The sequence below is a fragment of the Spinacia oleracea genome, chromosome 3 (genome assembly GCF_020520425.1).
Source record: "Spinacia oleracea cultivar Varoflay chromosome 3, BTI_SOV_V1, whole genome shotgun sequence".
NCBI lineage: Eukaryota > Viridiplantae > Streptophyta > Magnoliopsida > Caryophyllales > Amaranthaceae > Spinacia > Spinacia oleracea.
Window position 1 is genome coordinate 603,463 of NC_079489.1, and position 18,219 is coordinate 621,681.

At 34.7% G+C, this 18,219-nt stretch overlaps 2 protein-coding genes across 2 annotated transcripts; both read right to left on the reverse strand.

The window, feature by feature from the left end:
* Positions 1 to 449: 449 nt before the first annotated feature.
* Positions 450 to 5,784, reverse strand: LOC110782361 (cell number regulator 6). Its single transcript, XM_021986496.2, has 5 exons — positions 5,610 to 5,784; positions 5,396 to 5,506; positions 3,398 to 3,512; positions 2,261 to 2,526; positions 450 to 973 (listed from the first exon to the last, which is right to left on the reverse strand). Exons 2-5 carry the CDS (start codon positions 5,504 to 5,506, stop codon positions 734 to 736), a joined length of 732 nt encoding a protein of 243 aa, XP_021842188.2. The 5' UTR covers positions 5,610 to 5,784; the 3' UTR covers positions 450 to 733.
* A 4,527-nt stretch (positions 5,785 to 10,311) lies between these two features.
* Positions 10,312 to 13,339, reverse strand: LOC110782362 (cytochrome c-type biogenesis protein CcmE homolog, mitochondrial). The gene is made up of 2 exons (XM_021986497.2): positions 12,790 to 13,339; positions 10,312 to 10,924 (listed from the first exon to the last, which is right to left on the reverse strand). Exons 1-2 carry the CDS (start codon positions 13,263 to 13,265, stop codon positions 10,645 to 10,647), a joined length of 756 nt encoding a protein of 251 aa, XP_021842189.2. The 5' UTR covers positions 13,266 to 13,339; the 3' UTR covers positions 10,312 to 10,644.
* Between the last annotated feature and the right edge of the window lie 4,880 nt (positions 13,340 to 18,219).

Genomic DNA, 18,219 nt, shown 5'->3' on the forward strand with positions numbered 1-18,219 from the left:
AGATTTTTAGCTACTAGCCAACCATTGGAGTACATATGAGCAATTAGCCAAAATAAGCAAATTAGCTCTACAAAGTTATTTAGCTTGGATAAAAAAAGAACGTAAAACAATTATTTTATTTGATAAACTTGTGAATTGAATCATAAAAATAAATTAAAAAAATGGTAAAAAAAACTCAAGCAACTTGCTAACCATTGGAGCAAATTACACATGAAAAAATAGTAGCTTGAAATCTGACATGGCAAATGAAAGCAAATTACCAATTTGCTTACCATTAAAGATGCTCTAAAAAAGCTCGAAAGAACAAAAGCACCTAAAAAGGCTTGAAACAAGCGGCCTTTCGAAAAGAAGCAACTAAAAAAGCTCGAAAAAAACAGCCTTTCGAACAGAAGCAACTAAAAAAGCTCGAATGAACAGAAGCAACTAAAAAAGCTTGAAAACAAGCAGCCTTTCGAACAGAAGCAACTAAAAAAGCTCGATAACAAAGTGCGGAATACACATCAACAAGAAAAGAAACCAAAAGTACCAAATTTCTCAGCAGTTATCAGTTGAAGCCTGTGGATTCCTTGTACAATGTGAAAATGGTCTTTCAACCAGTATACTGAATACTCTCTCTATATAAATAAGCTTCACCCACAACAGATCAACTAAACCTTGGTTTTTGTTACCAAGTTCTAATGAAGTTTTGCCGTAAATATTTCTCTCTTTTTTACAGTACAAGTATAAGGAGAAACTATAGAGCCTGCATCTCAATTTTAACACCGTCTTTATCCTCATTCTTTCCAGAAGTAGAAGTTGATGATGCTTCCTGGGTTTCCCTGCCGGAGTTCATTGCTTGAACAGGTGGCGCGTTGACAATGGTCATGGGCTCGCCGAGGTCATCTGCGAGACGGGTTTTCATCTCCCGGTGCTCCTGGCACAAGGCACACCAGTGCATGCAGCAATGCACTAGGCATGGGTCACATGGGGAGTTCTGCATTTTCATGGGAATAACAGGAAAAAATTGAGATTATCAAACAAAAATTACAATTCTCATCCCAAAAAGAAAAGAAAAGAAACACCAATGAAGACCTAGGGCTAGTTTAGTTGACGTTCTAATGCATGGGAAGTTTCATTTCCTAGGAAGTGAAGATCAAAGAGGTTGTTTGGTTGACATGAGCATGGGAAGTAAAACTTCTTAGGAAGTTCTATTTCGTCCCGAAAATGAGGGAAGTTGATTACCTAGTCCCCCCTAGGTAAGTAGAACTTCCCATGTGAATTCTAACTTCCTATGCTCAACCAAACAAAAATACTCAATTCCTAGGAAATTAAAACACATGAGAATTACCCTATACTTGAGACTTATGCACGGGATTAGGGATATGACTTCAAACAAGAAGAGTCGCAGACCCCAATTTTTTCACTTGAATACAGTAGTATTGTTTCTTATATAGTTATATCTATCATGTCTGTAATTTCATGAATCTTTCCAAACCTTGAACTTTTTTAATATAAGTTTTCTAGAATTAGTTGAAGAGAAGTAGAGAACCATAGAACATGCTTTGATCTGCCTAGCCCCAACTAGTTCACCAAGTTTAATGAGGAGTAAAAAAAAATTGTGGGCTGGGTCAGTTGCAGATTCTTAACAGATCCTAAACTAATCCTAACAACCATTCTACCAGTATAATTGAAAATAAATATAGAGAGTACGAGGGGGGAAAGAAGGAAATAAGAGCACAACACGGACAAGAAGACACATCCCTAATCTGTTATACTGTTAAGTTGTTAAGAATACGCAGCAATTGATCCAACAAGTCAACAGACCCTTTGAGTTGCGGGAAACAAGATAGCAACACAGACAATCTACATATTGTTCTAATTTGCAACAACCCCACCAATCATCTAAAGGAATACCCGCACAAAATGTATAACAAAGCACATGGAGTATTGGAGCTGTGTGCAAATTTTGCTACCCCATGTAACAGGGCACATCAAATAAGTAGGTAATAATTAATAATATCACACCAAAGTGAAAATGAAAGTAGGCATAGGACACCAATCATCTAAAGGAATACCCACAAACACAAAGGGTATAACAAGGCATATGGAGCATTGGAGCTGTGTGCAAATTTTAAAAAAAATTTGGCCCAAGTAACAGGGCACATCAAATAAGTAGGTAATAATTAATAAAAAAAAAATAAGATTGAAAAGAAAATTCGGGACCAAAACTGATGATCCATATCACATCGAAGTGAAAATGAAAGTAGGCATAGGAAATCACCTTTAGATGGTATTTACTCTGCAAGGATTGTCGAGCAAGACCAGTGTATATGCCACACATCCACCAGGTGAAAAATAATCCCTCCCATACAAGACAAGTTGTTCTTGGGTCGATACCATAGGTCCAAGCAGTGGCAGCAGCCAGTGCCAAACCACCTTCTACAAAAACAGCATGACAAATACACGGTGTAGTCCACGGGGTATCATCTCTCAACCTTTCGATATTTCGTCCAAATAAGACACATGGGCAGAAAAGCCCAGTCCAACCTAATTGGCAGAAAAGAGGAATTCAAAGGCCTAAAATGTAGGTTACAGAAGAATTAACTAGTACCAGAACACAACTTCTTTGTCTTGTCTTAATAGACGGTTGACATAGAGAAGATTGAAAAGAAAAATCAGAGACAAAACCACAGAACACAAATGGAGCTCATTGAAGATTTGTAGATGTCAACTAAACCGCAATATGTTTGAAACAATACTGGAAGTCATGAAACTCAATACTCCGTCTCAAAAATAACAGGCTGATTTGTAAGATCGAGTTAAAAAAGCCATGACTAGATTATAGGAGAGAGAAATTGGTGATACAAATTATACAGAAAGAAGAATAAGTCAAGAGGACAGGGGGAGGGGGAGCATGGACGCATGGTACTGTCAATTTCAACTAATTTTATGAGAGGGGACTATTGCAATTTGTATTCAAGTGAAAGTAAGACCAAGAAATTAGACAACTTGAACCTAGGTCTTAAAAATGAAACCCATTGAGATGACTAGAAACATTGGAAACTGAATATGACTAGCAAACTGCCTTTTTGTCCTTTTAAGGAAAACCTTTCATGATTATTCCACTAACCAAATTGACAAAATTATACCTCCTACGCTCTAACGCCCATTGGTATTAATTGAAAACATGGTATTCTGATAGAAAACAAGAATATATCACATTATCACAGAATTTTTGAAGTGCTTCCATGTAAAGTCATATGAAATACTATGTAGCTAGTAGTGGCATCAGCAGGAGACTAATAGCCATATGCAATGACCATTACTAGCATCGTGGTTACTTTGGATTTGACAAATATTAAAAAAATGCATGCAACAACTTTGAAACGAAGAAGCAGAAGCATATTAGGGAACTTACAACTTTGTGTATCTTCAGTACACCCAAAGATCCCACTTGACCAAGGTTCATCAGCAGGAGGCTGATAGCTTTCAGGTAAAGGCTGTCCACATTCGGCACACTTGTGAACATGCAACTGTACAATCAGCCACAAGAGAACAGTTAGAGAAAAAGTAGATTGCAGCTTTACATAGCCAAGAAGTGACTGTTGTAGGGATAAAGAAGAAGCATCGGCAAGATCTTAAAAAATAAAATACTAGGCCATAAGAAATTAATAGCAGATGCCGGGTAAATTTGAAGATCAAGTATTAAAGTTTCTGTAACTAGTTCTTTTTTGTTCAATATGCTGTAATGTATAGAGTAAATTGACACATTCATCTAATCAAGTTAAGAACTTATTAGTATATGATTTAGGCAGTAACATAAGACTTTAATCAGCAAGGATCTATGCGAAATTATTAATGATGTGAGGTCATACACCAGAAATCCCTATTCCGACATTGATTACATAAGTTCCAGTAGGTTCCTGCTATTACACCAAAGTATTCAATCAAATCTCACAATTCAATATGACAGAAGAAGGCGTTGGGACAAAGAAGACTGATCAAAGGTTCAGGCTCATCTTGACTACATATATGAGCCCCAATGTCTCACGATTGTGCAAACTAGGAGGAAGTCAGTTTACAAGAAGCAGGGTTACAAAGGCAGGTGTGAACATATTTTCTAAATAAGCTCGAGAATTGCATTGATACTAGTACCAGCACTGAAGGCAAAGATTTCATATCAAAATACATGGTACAATAAAGTTTGTGCCTCGTCAACTCGGTGATTGGTTATTACATGATGTAAGCAAAGCTAATACTAGAAACTAATCCCATAAGAGTTTCTATCATTCCATTTCCAAAGACCTACTAAGGGATGAAGACAAGTTACAAACTGCACCCAGCCTTCGGGAAAAAGTGATTAGTTGATTTCAAAGTATCATACGATTCATAACATGTAAATGCCTCAATAAACATCAGGAAATGCTTGAACAACTTTAATATTATTAAGATTGTCCAACAATTTCTTATAGCCCACAAACAGCATCGCCCCACATAGTATCAAAAACTATGGAGCTCAATCTTTGAGTAATTGTGCCTAGACATGGCTCATAGACCAACCTTCCCTAAAAAATTGGCTTCATCCAATTCATTTGGAACGTGTTAAGAGACAAAACTTGAGAGGACGAGTGAGGACTTTCGGTAGTGAGTCAAAGACAAGACGAATCACCAAATCCTAGAACAAAAAAGTCGGAATATATAAAATTTTCCAAAATACTACAGGTACTGAAATCCGATATACCTAAATACAGCTACATATCTAGCAAATCAAACCTCGTTCGACATAGAGATCTGCTCGTTCTTATTGTAAACTAAAATTCCATAACTAGCACATACATTACACACAAAATATTAGAATTCAGCAAAACCCCACAAATACAAACAATGCACAACATACAAAACCACACTCAGAACACACAGAATCACTAATCCGTTCAATCTGAAGCAATTAACTGAAATTAAGGTAATCAACACAAGATTAGAATTAGGCAAACAATATGAGAATTCAGCAAAACACCACATCTACACACAATGCACAACATACGAAATCACACTGACAACACAAAAACAAAACCATTAATCATTCAATGTGAAGCAACAAAACTGAAATTAAGGTAATCAACTGATCAAAATTCAAGATATGGGTTTTGCAGATCAAGTGGTAATTCCAAAAGGGGTTGCTTCCAAATGCCAAAATAATACATCTACACACATTGCACAACATACAAAATCACACTCACAGCATACAAAATCATAAATTCATTCAATTTGAACTAATCACACTGAAATTAAGGTGACCAACTGATCGAAATTCAAGAAATGGGTTTTGCAGATCAAGTAATAATTCCAAAAGGGGTTGCCAAAATAATTAAGAGATAAGCACATTAAAAGTGAAATTGAAGAGAAAATGCAAGACCTGAGAAGTGGGTATTGCTTGATTGAGTTCACCAGGGGTGATGTCTTCATCAGCAGAGACTTGAGCCTTAGTCAACTTCACATATTTCGAGTGTGACGACTCTTCAGCCATCTGTGCAACAAATCAACAATGTCAAATCTTAATTCAACCAAACCCAGAAATCTCAAATTCTCAACGAAGAAGACGAAGGAGAAGACAGAGACAGGGAATTTACCGTCTTTCTCTGTGTTGCTAGATTCAAGGGCAGACTTTGATTGTGCTAGAAATTTGGATTTTGGGGTTTCTTTTCTTCAACGTTGAGTTTTGTACTTTACTCTTGAAATCAACTGAGAAACTTCGGGGATGGCACGTTAGAGTCGTGATTTGTGATCACGTTAATGTTCAAAGTGCTGGATTTTTTTAAAGGTTTGATCTAACAAAAACCCGACTCAATCGTAAATTTAGATCGATTTAAGGTTCAGTCTAATAAAAATTCGACCTGGGTATAAACTTGGATCGATTTAAGGACTTAAAGTTCGGTCTAACAAAAATCCGACCCAACTGTAAACTTGGATCGACTTGAGGTTCAATCTAATAAAAACCCGACCCGATTGTAAATTTTGATCGACTTAAGGTTTGGTCTAACAAATACCCGACCCGACTATAAACTTGGACCGAATTAAAGTTCGGTCTAACAAAAACCCGACCCGACTATAATCTTGGATCTACTGTAACACTAAACAAAGATTTGTTGTACCCGCTTTAAAAAAACTAACTAAATTAATAATTTTGATTTACGACTTGATGCAATGAGGTATAAATTGTATGTGGGGTGAAGTTAAAATTACACGATGATATTTTAAAGAAACCAAATATTATGGGTGAGGCCGTCAAGGCGGTGACTCTCGATTCATTCGGAACCGCTCCTTTTGGCCGTAGTCGCTAAAAAATGAAACTCATCGGGTCATCGAGTGGAGTGAATTTCTTTCCTTGAGCAGGTGGATACAGCTTTAGAGTCAACATTTGTGATTGTAACAAACCCCTGACAATATATATCTCGCACGCCCTTCAGGCCAATTGCTTATTGTAATGTTATATACAAAACCTCTCTCTCATTTTGACATACCCTAGAAGATAGCAGCGACATGCAATTGAGTTGGAATGGAGGAACTAATGCGCTTTACTTACACATAATTGTTGAAGACCAGTCAATTGGGAAAATACGCTCATAGTGAGTAAACAAAATATGTGCTTTAGCAACCACGAAAAGAAACCCGAAATCAAAAAGAAAGAAGATAAATTGGGCCATGTTTCCCGAGGGAGGCCGGTGAGGGTACGAAGATCGGAGAGAGAGGCTATAAGGCGGATAAACTCCTATACATACGGACATACCAACTCCACTCGGAGGAAGAATCCACTTAATCAGCCAATACTTGGTTTTCTTAGTTATGACCATCTAAATTAAAGTTGTTATGTTAAATTGAGTATAAAATTGTTACTTTTTCAATAACAAAAAAAGAAAATCGTAAATGTCATCATAATTGACAGTGAATTTAGATCCATAACAACACAAGGGGTGGTGATAAATCCAAAAAAAATTTACTTCGTCCAAGGAAATCCACACTTTTTCAAAGTTGATTTCCTTGGAAGAAGTGAATTTTTCCTTAGATTTATCATTTCCCCAACACAAGGTGCAAGCACAAACACACATCGGCAGTTCGGCACATGTGGTGTAGACTTGTAGTGGAGAACTTCAAAAGGCCTCGAACATCTTCAATGCTTTGAAAGTTGAAACATAACCAAATTGAATAAGAGGCACCAAAACTCAAAACATGCTACATGCTTGAGTTATAACTACACCAATACAAGTACAACCACACTTGAGTTCAGCTATAAAACTTATGTGAAAGCTGAAATTAATGCTGCATCAGAATTACTGATTACATTCTATCTACTGTACAAGATAGTAATCCTAGAAGAACTGTGCACAAACCTCAAATCATCTTCAATGCAAGAAATTGCAAACATCAAAAGCTGGAAATCAACAAACATTTGATATTGATTTGATTATTAGCACAAACTACGAGATTTCAAGATTACTCCTGAATCAATTACAACAGAACTTCAAATGCAAACCTGAAATCATCTTCAAATGCAAGAAATTATAGACATCAAAAGCTGGAAATCAGCAAACATTTTGATATTGATTGGATTATTATGAGCACAAACTACAAGATTTCAAGAGTTTTCCGGGATCAATTACAACAGAAACTTCAAATTTTGACTAGGTTTATACACTGATACAACAGGAATATGTTAAGGAAAACTCCTGTAAACTCTGTGAAGAAATCAGATGCACCTTCTACAACACTGCAACTCCTACTAGGCTACTACATCTGTGTTGCATCCAAGTTTGATAACTCCTGTTTGCAGAATAATCGAACACAGCACAGCAACTAATGTATATTGATGATTTAAGTACCAATAAAAAGGATGCTATCGAGAAAAAAGGAAGTTCGAAGTATAATAGTGATCCCTTAACAGTGGCACACACAAACCATGCATCAACCAAATAGGAGCTAAGGCTCCGTTTGGTTGGGTGTAAAACATTTTCAGGAATCAATTACAACAGAAACTACTAAACTGTGTGCAGAAAGCAGATGCAACTTCTACAACACTGCAACTCCTACTATATCTGTTTTGCATCAAAGTTTGATAACTCCTGTTTACAGAAAAATCGAACACAACACAGCAGCTAATGTATATTGATGATGTAAGTACCAATAAGGCTCTGTTTGGTAGGGCGTAAAACATTTTCATGGAAAACAATTTCCCTCTATTTCCAATTTTACATTGTTTGGTTTGCAAAGGAGTGTAAAACCAAACAATTTAACATCTGTTTTGCATGCAAGTTTGATAACTCCTGTTTACAGAATAATCGAACACAGCACAGCAACTAATGTATATTGATGATGTAAGTACCAATAAAAGGAAGCCAGCAAGAAAAAAGGAAGTTCAAAGTACAATAATGATCCCTTAATAGTGGCACACATATATAAACCATGCATCAACCAAATAGGAGCTAAATGAAGTAAAGTAGTTGAATTCTTGGATAGGAGTGCTGCATATAGTACCTTAAAAGCTTGGGAAATTCTACATGGTGGCCTTGTAATATTGGAAATTCCATATGGTGGAAACAAAAAATTCTTAGTTTCTAAAATGACTTTATGATATTGTATAATCCTTTACGTGCCCTTATTTAGGTTTTAATGGCGAACTTACAATTTAATCTAGCTTTAATCCTTACCAAATATTACCACTACCCCAACCAGGCAACCACCCATAGCCCCCTGCATCAATCTACTAGTCCAACCCGAGCATCCAACGACAACCACCATCGAATCACAGAAAACCCCCACCAATCCTCAAAAGCACCACCGCAAGTCCGCAACCCATCTTCAACCTCACTTCGTCATCCCTCCTAAAAATGTCAAACCCAGCTCTCTTTTTCTCTCACTAAAAAATGTCAGAAGAAGAAAACACCTCACCATAAAACTCATCACTTCCAGTAGGCAAATTAAAGTGAAGAAACAAGTACAGGCTCTAGCGAGAAATCTGCGAAAATCGCCATCAAGAAGAAGCCTAAAAGTGTCAAGCTCTACCATTTCAGGCTCGCCGTCAAACGACACTATACAACTCGCAATTTCTTGCTTGAGTCGGTTAATTATGTCACTGCTTTTCAACCGATGGATCAATCCCACTTATCATACAGTTAAGGAGAGGTATGGAGAAAACGAGATAGGGAAGAAGAGGTGAGCTCGTGGGGTGAGGAGCCAAAAACAGGTAGAGTGATTAGAAGATGAGTGGTAGGCTAGTAATTCCATAATTAATTAAGGTTAAACTAAATGGTGAATTAACCATTAAAACACAAATAAGAGCACATAGGAGAATATACAATACTACAAGGTCACTTTAGAAACTAAAAGTTCTTTGTTTCCACCATGTAGAATTTCCAATACCATGAGTCCATAGTGTAAAATTTCCCTAAAAACTTTGATCTATCGAGAATAGCTACATTTGCCAAACACTCAAACAGGAGAAAAAAGTGCAGCTCATGAGAATGTTCTTTTGCAGAAAATAAAGCAGCTTTCTATTCATCCAAATGGTAGCAGTCAACTAACTAGAGTCATAACATTGACCAAGAGTGTACATAGACCACGAAGCAACAAGCCTCCAATCATCCGTTAATGCGTGAGTTTGCAGCTAAGTGAATGCCGTGTCATACAATTTCACTAATACTTCAAGCAAGATATCCACAATACAAAAAGATGCTACTGACAAAATTAGCCAAGAAGGGTTAAGGTAGGCATACTAGATTTGGCGCTAAGGATGATCCACTTCATATCCCAACAGGAAAGATTCAGTCAATGTGAAGTAAAAAGATACATTGCTACACAAGAGTAAAAGGAGGGAGTGCAAACTGCAGATGTCAAAATTATAGGTAAATCATAAGGAAGTTAAAAACAATATACTCTGTATACAATATGGAGCAGATATAAGGAACACACTCCAGAAACTGTCTCAAATTATAAAGATGACCAAGGACACAAATGATTAATAGATAACGAGTACAAGGCATAACATCATGTGCATAAATAATCTGTTTATAATCCAGATGGGGAAGATTTGAGTTCAAGCATGAAATATCATTTTTCATGTGGACTGTATGATTTACATGTATCAAGTATGGCAACAAAAAACTCAGTAAAACATGGTGCAGTCTAATTCCCCTTAGACGACACGTTGACACCGCAATTATGAGGGTGGGGGTGGGGAGGAAGATTAATCAGATTCAAAATGATAAAGAAACCACAATCATGCTTTTCGTTCAAGAAAAGAAGCCAAACAAACTGCAAATTAAGTAAGAATGAAGAACATTTTTTCACCATCCCTCAAAAAAAAGTATATTTATTCACCATCATTCCATGAATATAACAATCCCTGCCCTAATCCCAAGGGAAATTCAATATGTTAATTGAAGAATACAATATAGGCATTATAGCCGAATCAATCAAAATTCTAATTTCCTAGTTCCTCAAAATTCGTTTATGTCATCCATTCCTCTTTATCCAGACTACACCAAAGTATAGAGCCTATTCATCTTTCAGGCTTTCCTAAATTAACTCAATACAATTCCCAAATCGTATAATTTAAAAGGTGGAGAAGAAAAACCCAATTAGCTTCATAAGTTCATACTCACAAAACAAATTTCACGCAGCTACAGTCTTCTTTGCCTCTGCCTCCTCATCAAGCTTTTTCTTATTTTTCTCAATAGCAGCAGCAACTTCCCCAGGCATGTATTTCTCATCATGCTTAGCCAATACCTCTGTGGCAGAAAAGTAACACTCTACAACCCTCGCTTTTGCCGACACTTCCTTGGTCTTTCCACTCATACCCGATGCCTTAATCTCATCAGTAAAAGGCTTTATAAATCCTTCTACCACCACCGAGTGACCTTCTCTAAACAAGTCGGGCAATGATCCTTGATACCTAATCATATACCAAAGTAGATCAACATATTAAGTCCCAATCACATTTGGCAATATTAAGCAACTTAAAACACCATTGACCTAATTTAAAGGCAACTTTTACCTACAAATAAAAAGCAGTTAAATAAGTATGAGTACATGACTAAGGGTGTATGAGTTGATACGGTGAAGTACACGGGAACAAGCTTGGTTAAAGCTCGTTTGGTAACTTAATAAACAAGCTTGAAAAATAAAATTGAACTCCTTAAGTAAACGAGCCAAACTCGGCCAACTTCATGCTCGACTCGTTAATGTTAGTGAACAACTCGTTAACTTCGTTCGTAATCGTGCTCATGTTCAAGAATAACTTGTTAAAACTCGTTCAATCTCGGAAAAAAGCTCGAAAAAGTATTTGACATTTTAAAACTAGTTGTGGTAGTTGTCTGTCTATATCTCTTGAATTGAAATTGAAGTTATTGTTACATTTAAAATGTAGCCATAGTTTTTTTATCATAGAAAGATTGGAAAAAACTTGAATTAAATTAAATGGGTGTATAAACTTTTGTTTTAAAGGTTATTCAAGGCTCATGTGTTCTATCAAGAAAGTGAACAAAGCAAATTAGCTCGAACAAGATTTTTCAAGGTTTGTTGAAGCTTGAGCTAGCTCGAGCACTAATAATCTTTATCAAACTTAGCTCGAGCATACCAAACTCGGTTCGGTTCGGCTTCACCCTTTTGCGGCCCTACTACTACTGTTGGTTGGCCTAGACAGATTTTTCATATAAGTCCAACATAAGAACAATTTAGAAAAGATTATGATGAAGGAAAAGGTTCCACGGCAGTTGAATTAGATACATGAATCTTACAATTCATAGCATTATGTAAAGGGTTAACACTACCAATATCATGACGCATCCATTTGGTTGCTAACTTCCTCATTACAACGCTTGCTAAAAGATGTACGGAGGTTTAGACACTACGGGTAAAATGCCTAGCAAACTTAGCTCGAGCATACCAAACTCGGTTCGGTTCGGCTTGACTCTTTTGCGGCCCTACTACTACTGTTGGTTGGCCTAGACATATTTTTCATAAAAGGCCAACATAAGAACAACTTAAAAAGGATAATGATGTAGGAAAAGGTTCGAGGACAATTTAATTAGATAAATGAATCTTACAATTCATAGCATTATGTAAAGGGTAAATACTAAATACTACCCACATCATGACGTATCCATTGGTTGCTAACTTCCTCAATTACAACGCTTGCTAAAAGATGTACCGTCGTACCGAGGTTTAGACACTACGGGTAAAATTCTTAGCTAAAAACATCCACACTTTCATCCGGCGTGACATAATACACACCTTAATTGCTTTATCCAAGGAAAGCAATCCTTTGTGCATCTAAACCTCACGAGAGCCTCAGCCCCCTACCTTCAAATCAATACTGAAAGTTTCCAATTCCTAGCCAAGATACAACTTCCCAAATTCTACTTCTGCCATTCTTTCTCCGATTCTGATTAAAGACATACTGATTCACAGTGGTGATGGTGGCTTATCTAAAACATGAGCAATACCTTAATAAAAATTAAGTGATAACATCTTCAAAATTCACCAAAGAAAAAAAGAGTGAAGCATTTGAAAGTCCACACTAACCTTGAAACAACCTAATCCTTTACATTGAAGACAAATCATGTGACTAATCACTAAATTAAGGATTGATATAGTTAAGATCCAATTCAACAATTATTTCGACATAAAAACAACAAATAGAATCAAAACTTATGATTCTAATAATCAAATCAACATATAAATCATCGCAATATAAAACTGGAAAATTAAGGAGCAAAATTACGAACAAAATCAACAGCGGAATTAAAATAAAAGTACCTAATGAGAATATCGGTCATAAGATCGGTGACGACGAACTCCATTTCAGGGGAAGAAGGAGGCTGATGAACACTACCTTCAAGTACCAAACCACCTAATCGAAACTTATTACGAGAAGGATCTGAATTAAACTTTTCTAAGGCTTCCGTAGGGGTGACGTAGAAAACGAGCTGATCCTGGAAATTGTTAAGGACTAAGATGACGAAACCAGCGACGCCGGAGAAGGTGAGAGCGTAACTCCATAGACGCCGATTTTGGAGCTGCCGTGCGCGTGCTCCGATGTCGATTTTTTTTGGTTGACGGCGAGAGGTGGCGGTGGAGAAGGAGGCGAAGGAGAATTGGGGGTGACGGAGTGATGAAGACGGGGAAGAGAGGTGGTGGTGGTGTAGATGAGAGAGAGGTGGTGGTGGTGGATGGGTGGCGGTTTGGCGGAGGAGGCGGGAGACGAGGCGGAGTGCGGTGGATCTGGTAGCCATTGATGGGTGGAGATGGAAAACGGAAGGGAGGAAAAGAGGCAGGGGTTTTGCGGGGTTTTTTTTATTTTTATTTATGGTGAAATTTGTCTCTTTTCTTTTTTTAGGAAGTCAACTTCGATAAAGTTGACTCATGCACGATTAAAATTAATGATAAAGTTGACTTGTGCTTGATTAAAATCCGATAAAGTTAACTCATTCGCGATTCAAATTAGGCAAATTTGCCAAAAAGGACCTTTTATAACACAAATTTTGCGAGAAAGGACCTTATATAATTTTTTTTGTGAAAACACACCTTAAAGTAATTTTTTTTGCGAGAAAGGACCTAAGGAAATTTTCCGGCATTGACTGAGCTTTTCTGGCCATTGGCTTGCACGTGAGCAGCACGCGTGGCTTACGTTGGCTAAAGACATTGATTTTCCCGAGTCTTGAATTTTCAAACTTGATTTTATTTCGACTTTTTTTTCAACTTTAAGTTTTAAATCTTAGAATTTTGGAGGAAAATTGGGTGTAATTAGCAAAATAAAGCCACACGTGCTTCTCACGTGCAAGTCAATGGCCGGAAAAGCTCAGTCAATGCCGAAAATTTACTTTTGGTTGTCTTTCGCAAAAAAAAAGTACATTAAGGTGTGATTTCACCAAAAAAAATTTATATAAGGTCCTTTCTCGCAAAAAAATTTACATTAAGGTGTGATTTCACAAAAAAAATTATATAAGGTCCTTTCTCGCAAAATTTGGATTATAAAAGGTCCTTTTTAACAAATTTGCCTTAAAATTAATGTTGTTTTTAATTAATTTACGTGCTTTCATGTCGAACAGGAGAGAAACATACAATTATCGTGGAAAAATTATTTTTCTAATTTGGTTGATTTGAAAGGAACGAAATGATTTCACATTGATTAATACACATTTTTTACCTATTGCATCTTCTTTAAGGTGAGTTGCGCTTTGAAAGAATGGTAGCTCATATTATTACTCGACTCCCACCACCGTTTAAGAGGTACATACGTACAATACTCCATTCACCATCCAACATTCTACTCCTCCACATCATCCTTTATCAGTTTACCTATGTTCCTAGTTCGCTAGTTTTCACCTCTCCCGGGATCTTTCAAACTCAACTTCGACGGCTCATAATGCAAAGCCAAATCAGCAGGAATTTTCATCATGGATGACACTAATCAAGACATTGTCACATGCACTTTCAACCTGGGTGTTGTTCAAGCTTTCATGGCCAAAGCAATAACACTCCACGAAGTTCTACAAGAAACTATATGACTCAACATTTGTCGTATGTCCATTGAAGGCGACAACCTGCTGGTTATTTGTTCAATTAAAGGAAGTTGGTATGCACCTTGGAAGCTTCGTGAAATCATTTTCGATATCAAAATTCTACTGCATCAGTTGAGTACTGGAAAATCAAACATATATATTGGTAACACAAATCGAGCAACTAATTTAATAACAAATGTTGGTCATTTAATTAGCTTTATCATGTTTGTTAATCCTCGCAATAGTTTTCAACTCCTTTCAATTCTTGATAGTGTCAACTTACGTATTACCCTCAAGAGGAAGGCCTCCTTGTGTACTTTATCTTACCCTTCAAAATAAATGTTAGTCGAGCGGCTAATACAGTTGTTCATTTAATTGGTAGATCGAAAATCAATGTCATTTTAGAGCATATTTTTATGAACTTATTCCCCCTAAACTTAATTAATACGTTGGTGTAACTTGATTTGATTTTATAAAATGATCACTCGATCTTTCCCCCAAAAAGAAACTCTTGCGCTAAAAAGTTCTTGCTTCATTAATAATGTACTCCGTACTTCATATAAAAGTTAAATGTTGTTGGATTAATCTCAATGCATATTTTTAAAATATTAAAAAACAAAAATATAATTTTACTAATTGCACAAGTGTTTTTTTTTTTCAAATCTTGGCGTTGTACACATTTTTTTAATGTGGATAGCATCAAACATGCGTCGCATACATTTTGATCTTAGGTAAAATCCCAAATTTATTAAAAGAAAAACTAAAAAAGGCCATGACTCAAACTAGCTAGACTTAAAACTAGACTTTAAGATCAATGAACTTGCAAACAATCCAGATGGGCATGTTGGTAATATCATTCATTCAAAATCAGGTTTAAACTTTAATTTGACATTAAACAAACAAATTCTTTGTGATCAAAATGAATCATAACCGCAAAATATGATTTATTTTGGTAATTAATTAAAGAAAGTTTCATTATTAATACCAAAGGTACTTCAATATAATTTGTACATAAATATATTACAAATTAATTTGTCTTAAATCTTACAGCTCTTAGCTTGAACTTTTGCTTTAACGTGATAATATTGATTACACAAATTATTATTTACAAGTGGTGTACAATAAGTTAACTTAAAATACTTAAAAGTTACCCTTATAAATGTAAAAGTTATCGATTGATACAAATTTTCATTTTAATAAAAAATATATCTTTAAAATCATTAATATCGGATACAATTAATCATTTAATCCTTTAAAATGTTTATCTATTAACTTTGTCCTTTTAATATAAAATTAATCAAAACATTGAAAAACTACTAAAAAATTATGTAAAAGTTATAAAAAAAGTAAAAGTTATTCTGGTGTACAATAAATTTATTGCACATCTTGTTCGTACAAGACCATTTGTATTGATTACTAATGCTCTGTTTTTTCATTTATGTTTTACTTATTTACTGTAAACTTTTGTCTCTTATCAGAGAAAAGTAATTAAGTGGGTGGAAGAAAAATGAGAATAGAGTAAAAGAAATGGTATAAAACATGAATGAGTGTTAGAAAAATGTAGATACAGTAAGAGAGATTGGGTGAAAATGTGTAATATTGTTAGGAAATGGATAAGATGATAAAAAGTATTATAGTTATTTTTTTTTAGGGGAAAGTATTATAGTTATTTAATTATCTTCAATTCGATTGTTGGATCTTATAGCTCATTTATTCCCATGAAACTATCTTTTACTAACTTAACATCAAAGAAATTTTTCTAATACTACTTAGAGCAATATAAATATGTCTTTCACACGCGCGTGTTTCGAAGGAGATTGAGTATGAACGACAAATGAAGAACACGAAGAAGTGCATGTAACACATTTCCCTTTAAATAACCAAATATAAACTTGTAGTAATAATCGTATAATAGAGAAAATGATAATGGACCTAAGGTAGGGATTGATAATTCTTGTTACGGAGTAATACAATGACGTATTTTAATAAAAAAAAAAAAATACAATGACGTATTTTTGAAAAATTAATTAAAAAGGATAATGTAATCACCCTAAAACCGAGCTTAATTTCATTGTATGTGACTACTAAGGAAAATTAGATTTGATTAACTTAATTAACAAAAGAAAATAAAATTAGGCTTCATGTATTTTATATGATTATTTCAAATTTATCATATCATGTGAAAGAGTTAACCAACCTTTAATTAATTGTTTCAAAGTAAATTAAAGTATAACATCTTAATTTGCTATTTTTCCACATATATTTTTACGTAAAAATAACTAATTTAACATTAAACAATACATTCCATGGGTAGTTGGATTACTCAAGCATTCAACCACTCAACTGTAGTAAAATCACGATATATATGCATGGACTAGAAATTCGCAAACATGATACTCCGTATAAATACTTAATCAAATGAATCAATATTACCCAAACAATTGAGTTAATATATATACTTCGTATATATGTACCTCAATACTTTCTCAAACACACATTAAAAATACAAAATAAAATATTTTATTAAAATATTTTTTATTTATAAATTATTATTTACGAGTAATTAATAATACTCCGTAAACAAATTTAATTTCACCCGTGCGTCGCACAAATTCAACCATTATTTTAGTTGGTTATTGACTATTTTAATTAGTCGGTTAGTATATGTAGTGATTAGTTACTCCATGCATTCATGTATCATAATTCTTGATTTTATCCTTCAACATGATTCTTGATTTTATCCTTCAACATGCTTCTTGATTTTTAAACACATCCTATGTAAGAGGTTCCAGAGTTCCTCACATAATACATTTAAACTCTTATTCATAAAAACAATGAGTACGATAAACATTTCCAATGTGAAAGAGCTAAAATTGTTACGCGAGATCGCTCCAAAATAAAGAATACGAATTGATAGCTCGGTAGATTTTCAATGAATAAGTAAATCCACGAGTTTCTAACAACGTTAAATGATCTAAGGGAAGTTATTAGAAAATGATGAAGATTTAATAATTACGAATATGGTGATGATGATTTAAATAAGAACTTTTAAATTTGTATTTTACATACTCAGTATAAACCATGCTTACTTTGTCATTTTGAACTAATTATTTTTTAAACAATTCAAAATTTTAATATGTCGTTATTTTTATTAATTTGTATCTAATAATTTCTTAAACACACATAACAAATAAAAATACATTATTTCATTCAAAATATTTTCTATTTATGAGTTATTATTTACGAGTAATTAATAATACTCTGTTAAACAAATTTAATTTCATCGTGCGTCGCAAATGTCCTACATTAGTTTAGAAATAATTTGTGAAAGAAATTGGGCGAACCCGACTTTAATTCATCAACATAGAGTAGCGAGTACACGGAAATGTGAAATTAAGATCGATTCAATACCTTGACTTTTTTGGGATCTTATTTATTGTAAGTTACAATACTAATAATAATAATAATAATAACCACGTAATATTAATAATAGTTTTTTTATTTTAAATATGAATTCCTAAAAAATCATACAGATCAATTCAGATCGAACAAAACAAACATAGATCAATCGATTAAATTAGCCATATTACAATAAAAATATATATTTTAATAGCAATATGACATGCCTAGTAATTAATACTTTGTATTCAATATTTATTAACCAGATTCCTTATGAATATAATCA

Excerpts from the sequence above, each read along its gene's own strand:
- LOC110782362 (XM_021986497.2), bottom strand. The coding sequence starts at position 13,265 with ATGGCTACCAGATCCACCGCACTCCGCCTCGTCTCCCGCCTCCTCCGC. Across the intron at positions 10,925-12,789 it reads ATGACCGATATTCTCATTAG|GTATCAAGGATCATTGCCCG; the intron begins GTACTTTTATTT and ends GTATATGATTAG.
- LOC110782361 (XM_021986496.2), bottom strand. The coding sequence starts at position 5,506 with ATGGCTGAAGAGTCGTCACACTCGAAATATGTGAAGTTGACTAAGGCT. Across the intron at positions 2,527-3,397 it reads TACTGAAGATACACAAAGTT|GTTGGACTGGGCTTTTCTGC; the intron begins GTAAGTTCCCTA and ends TCTGCCAATTAG. Across the intron at positions 974-2,260 it reads AGAGTAAATACCATCTAAAG|AACTCCCCATGTGACCCATG; the intron begins GTGATTTCCTAT and ends ATGAAAATGCAG.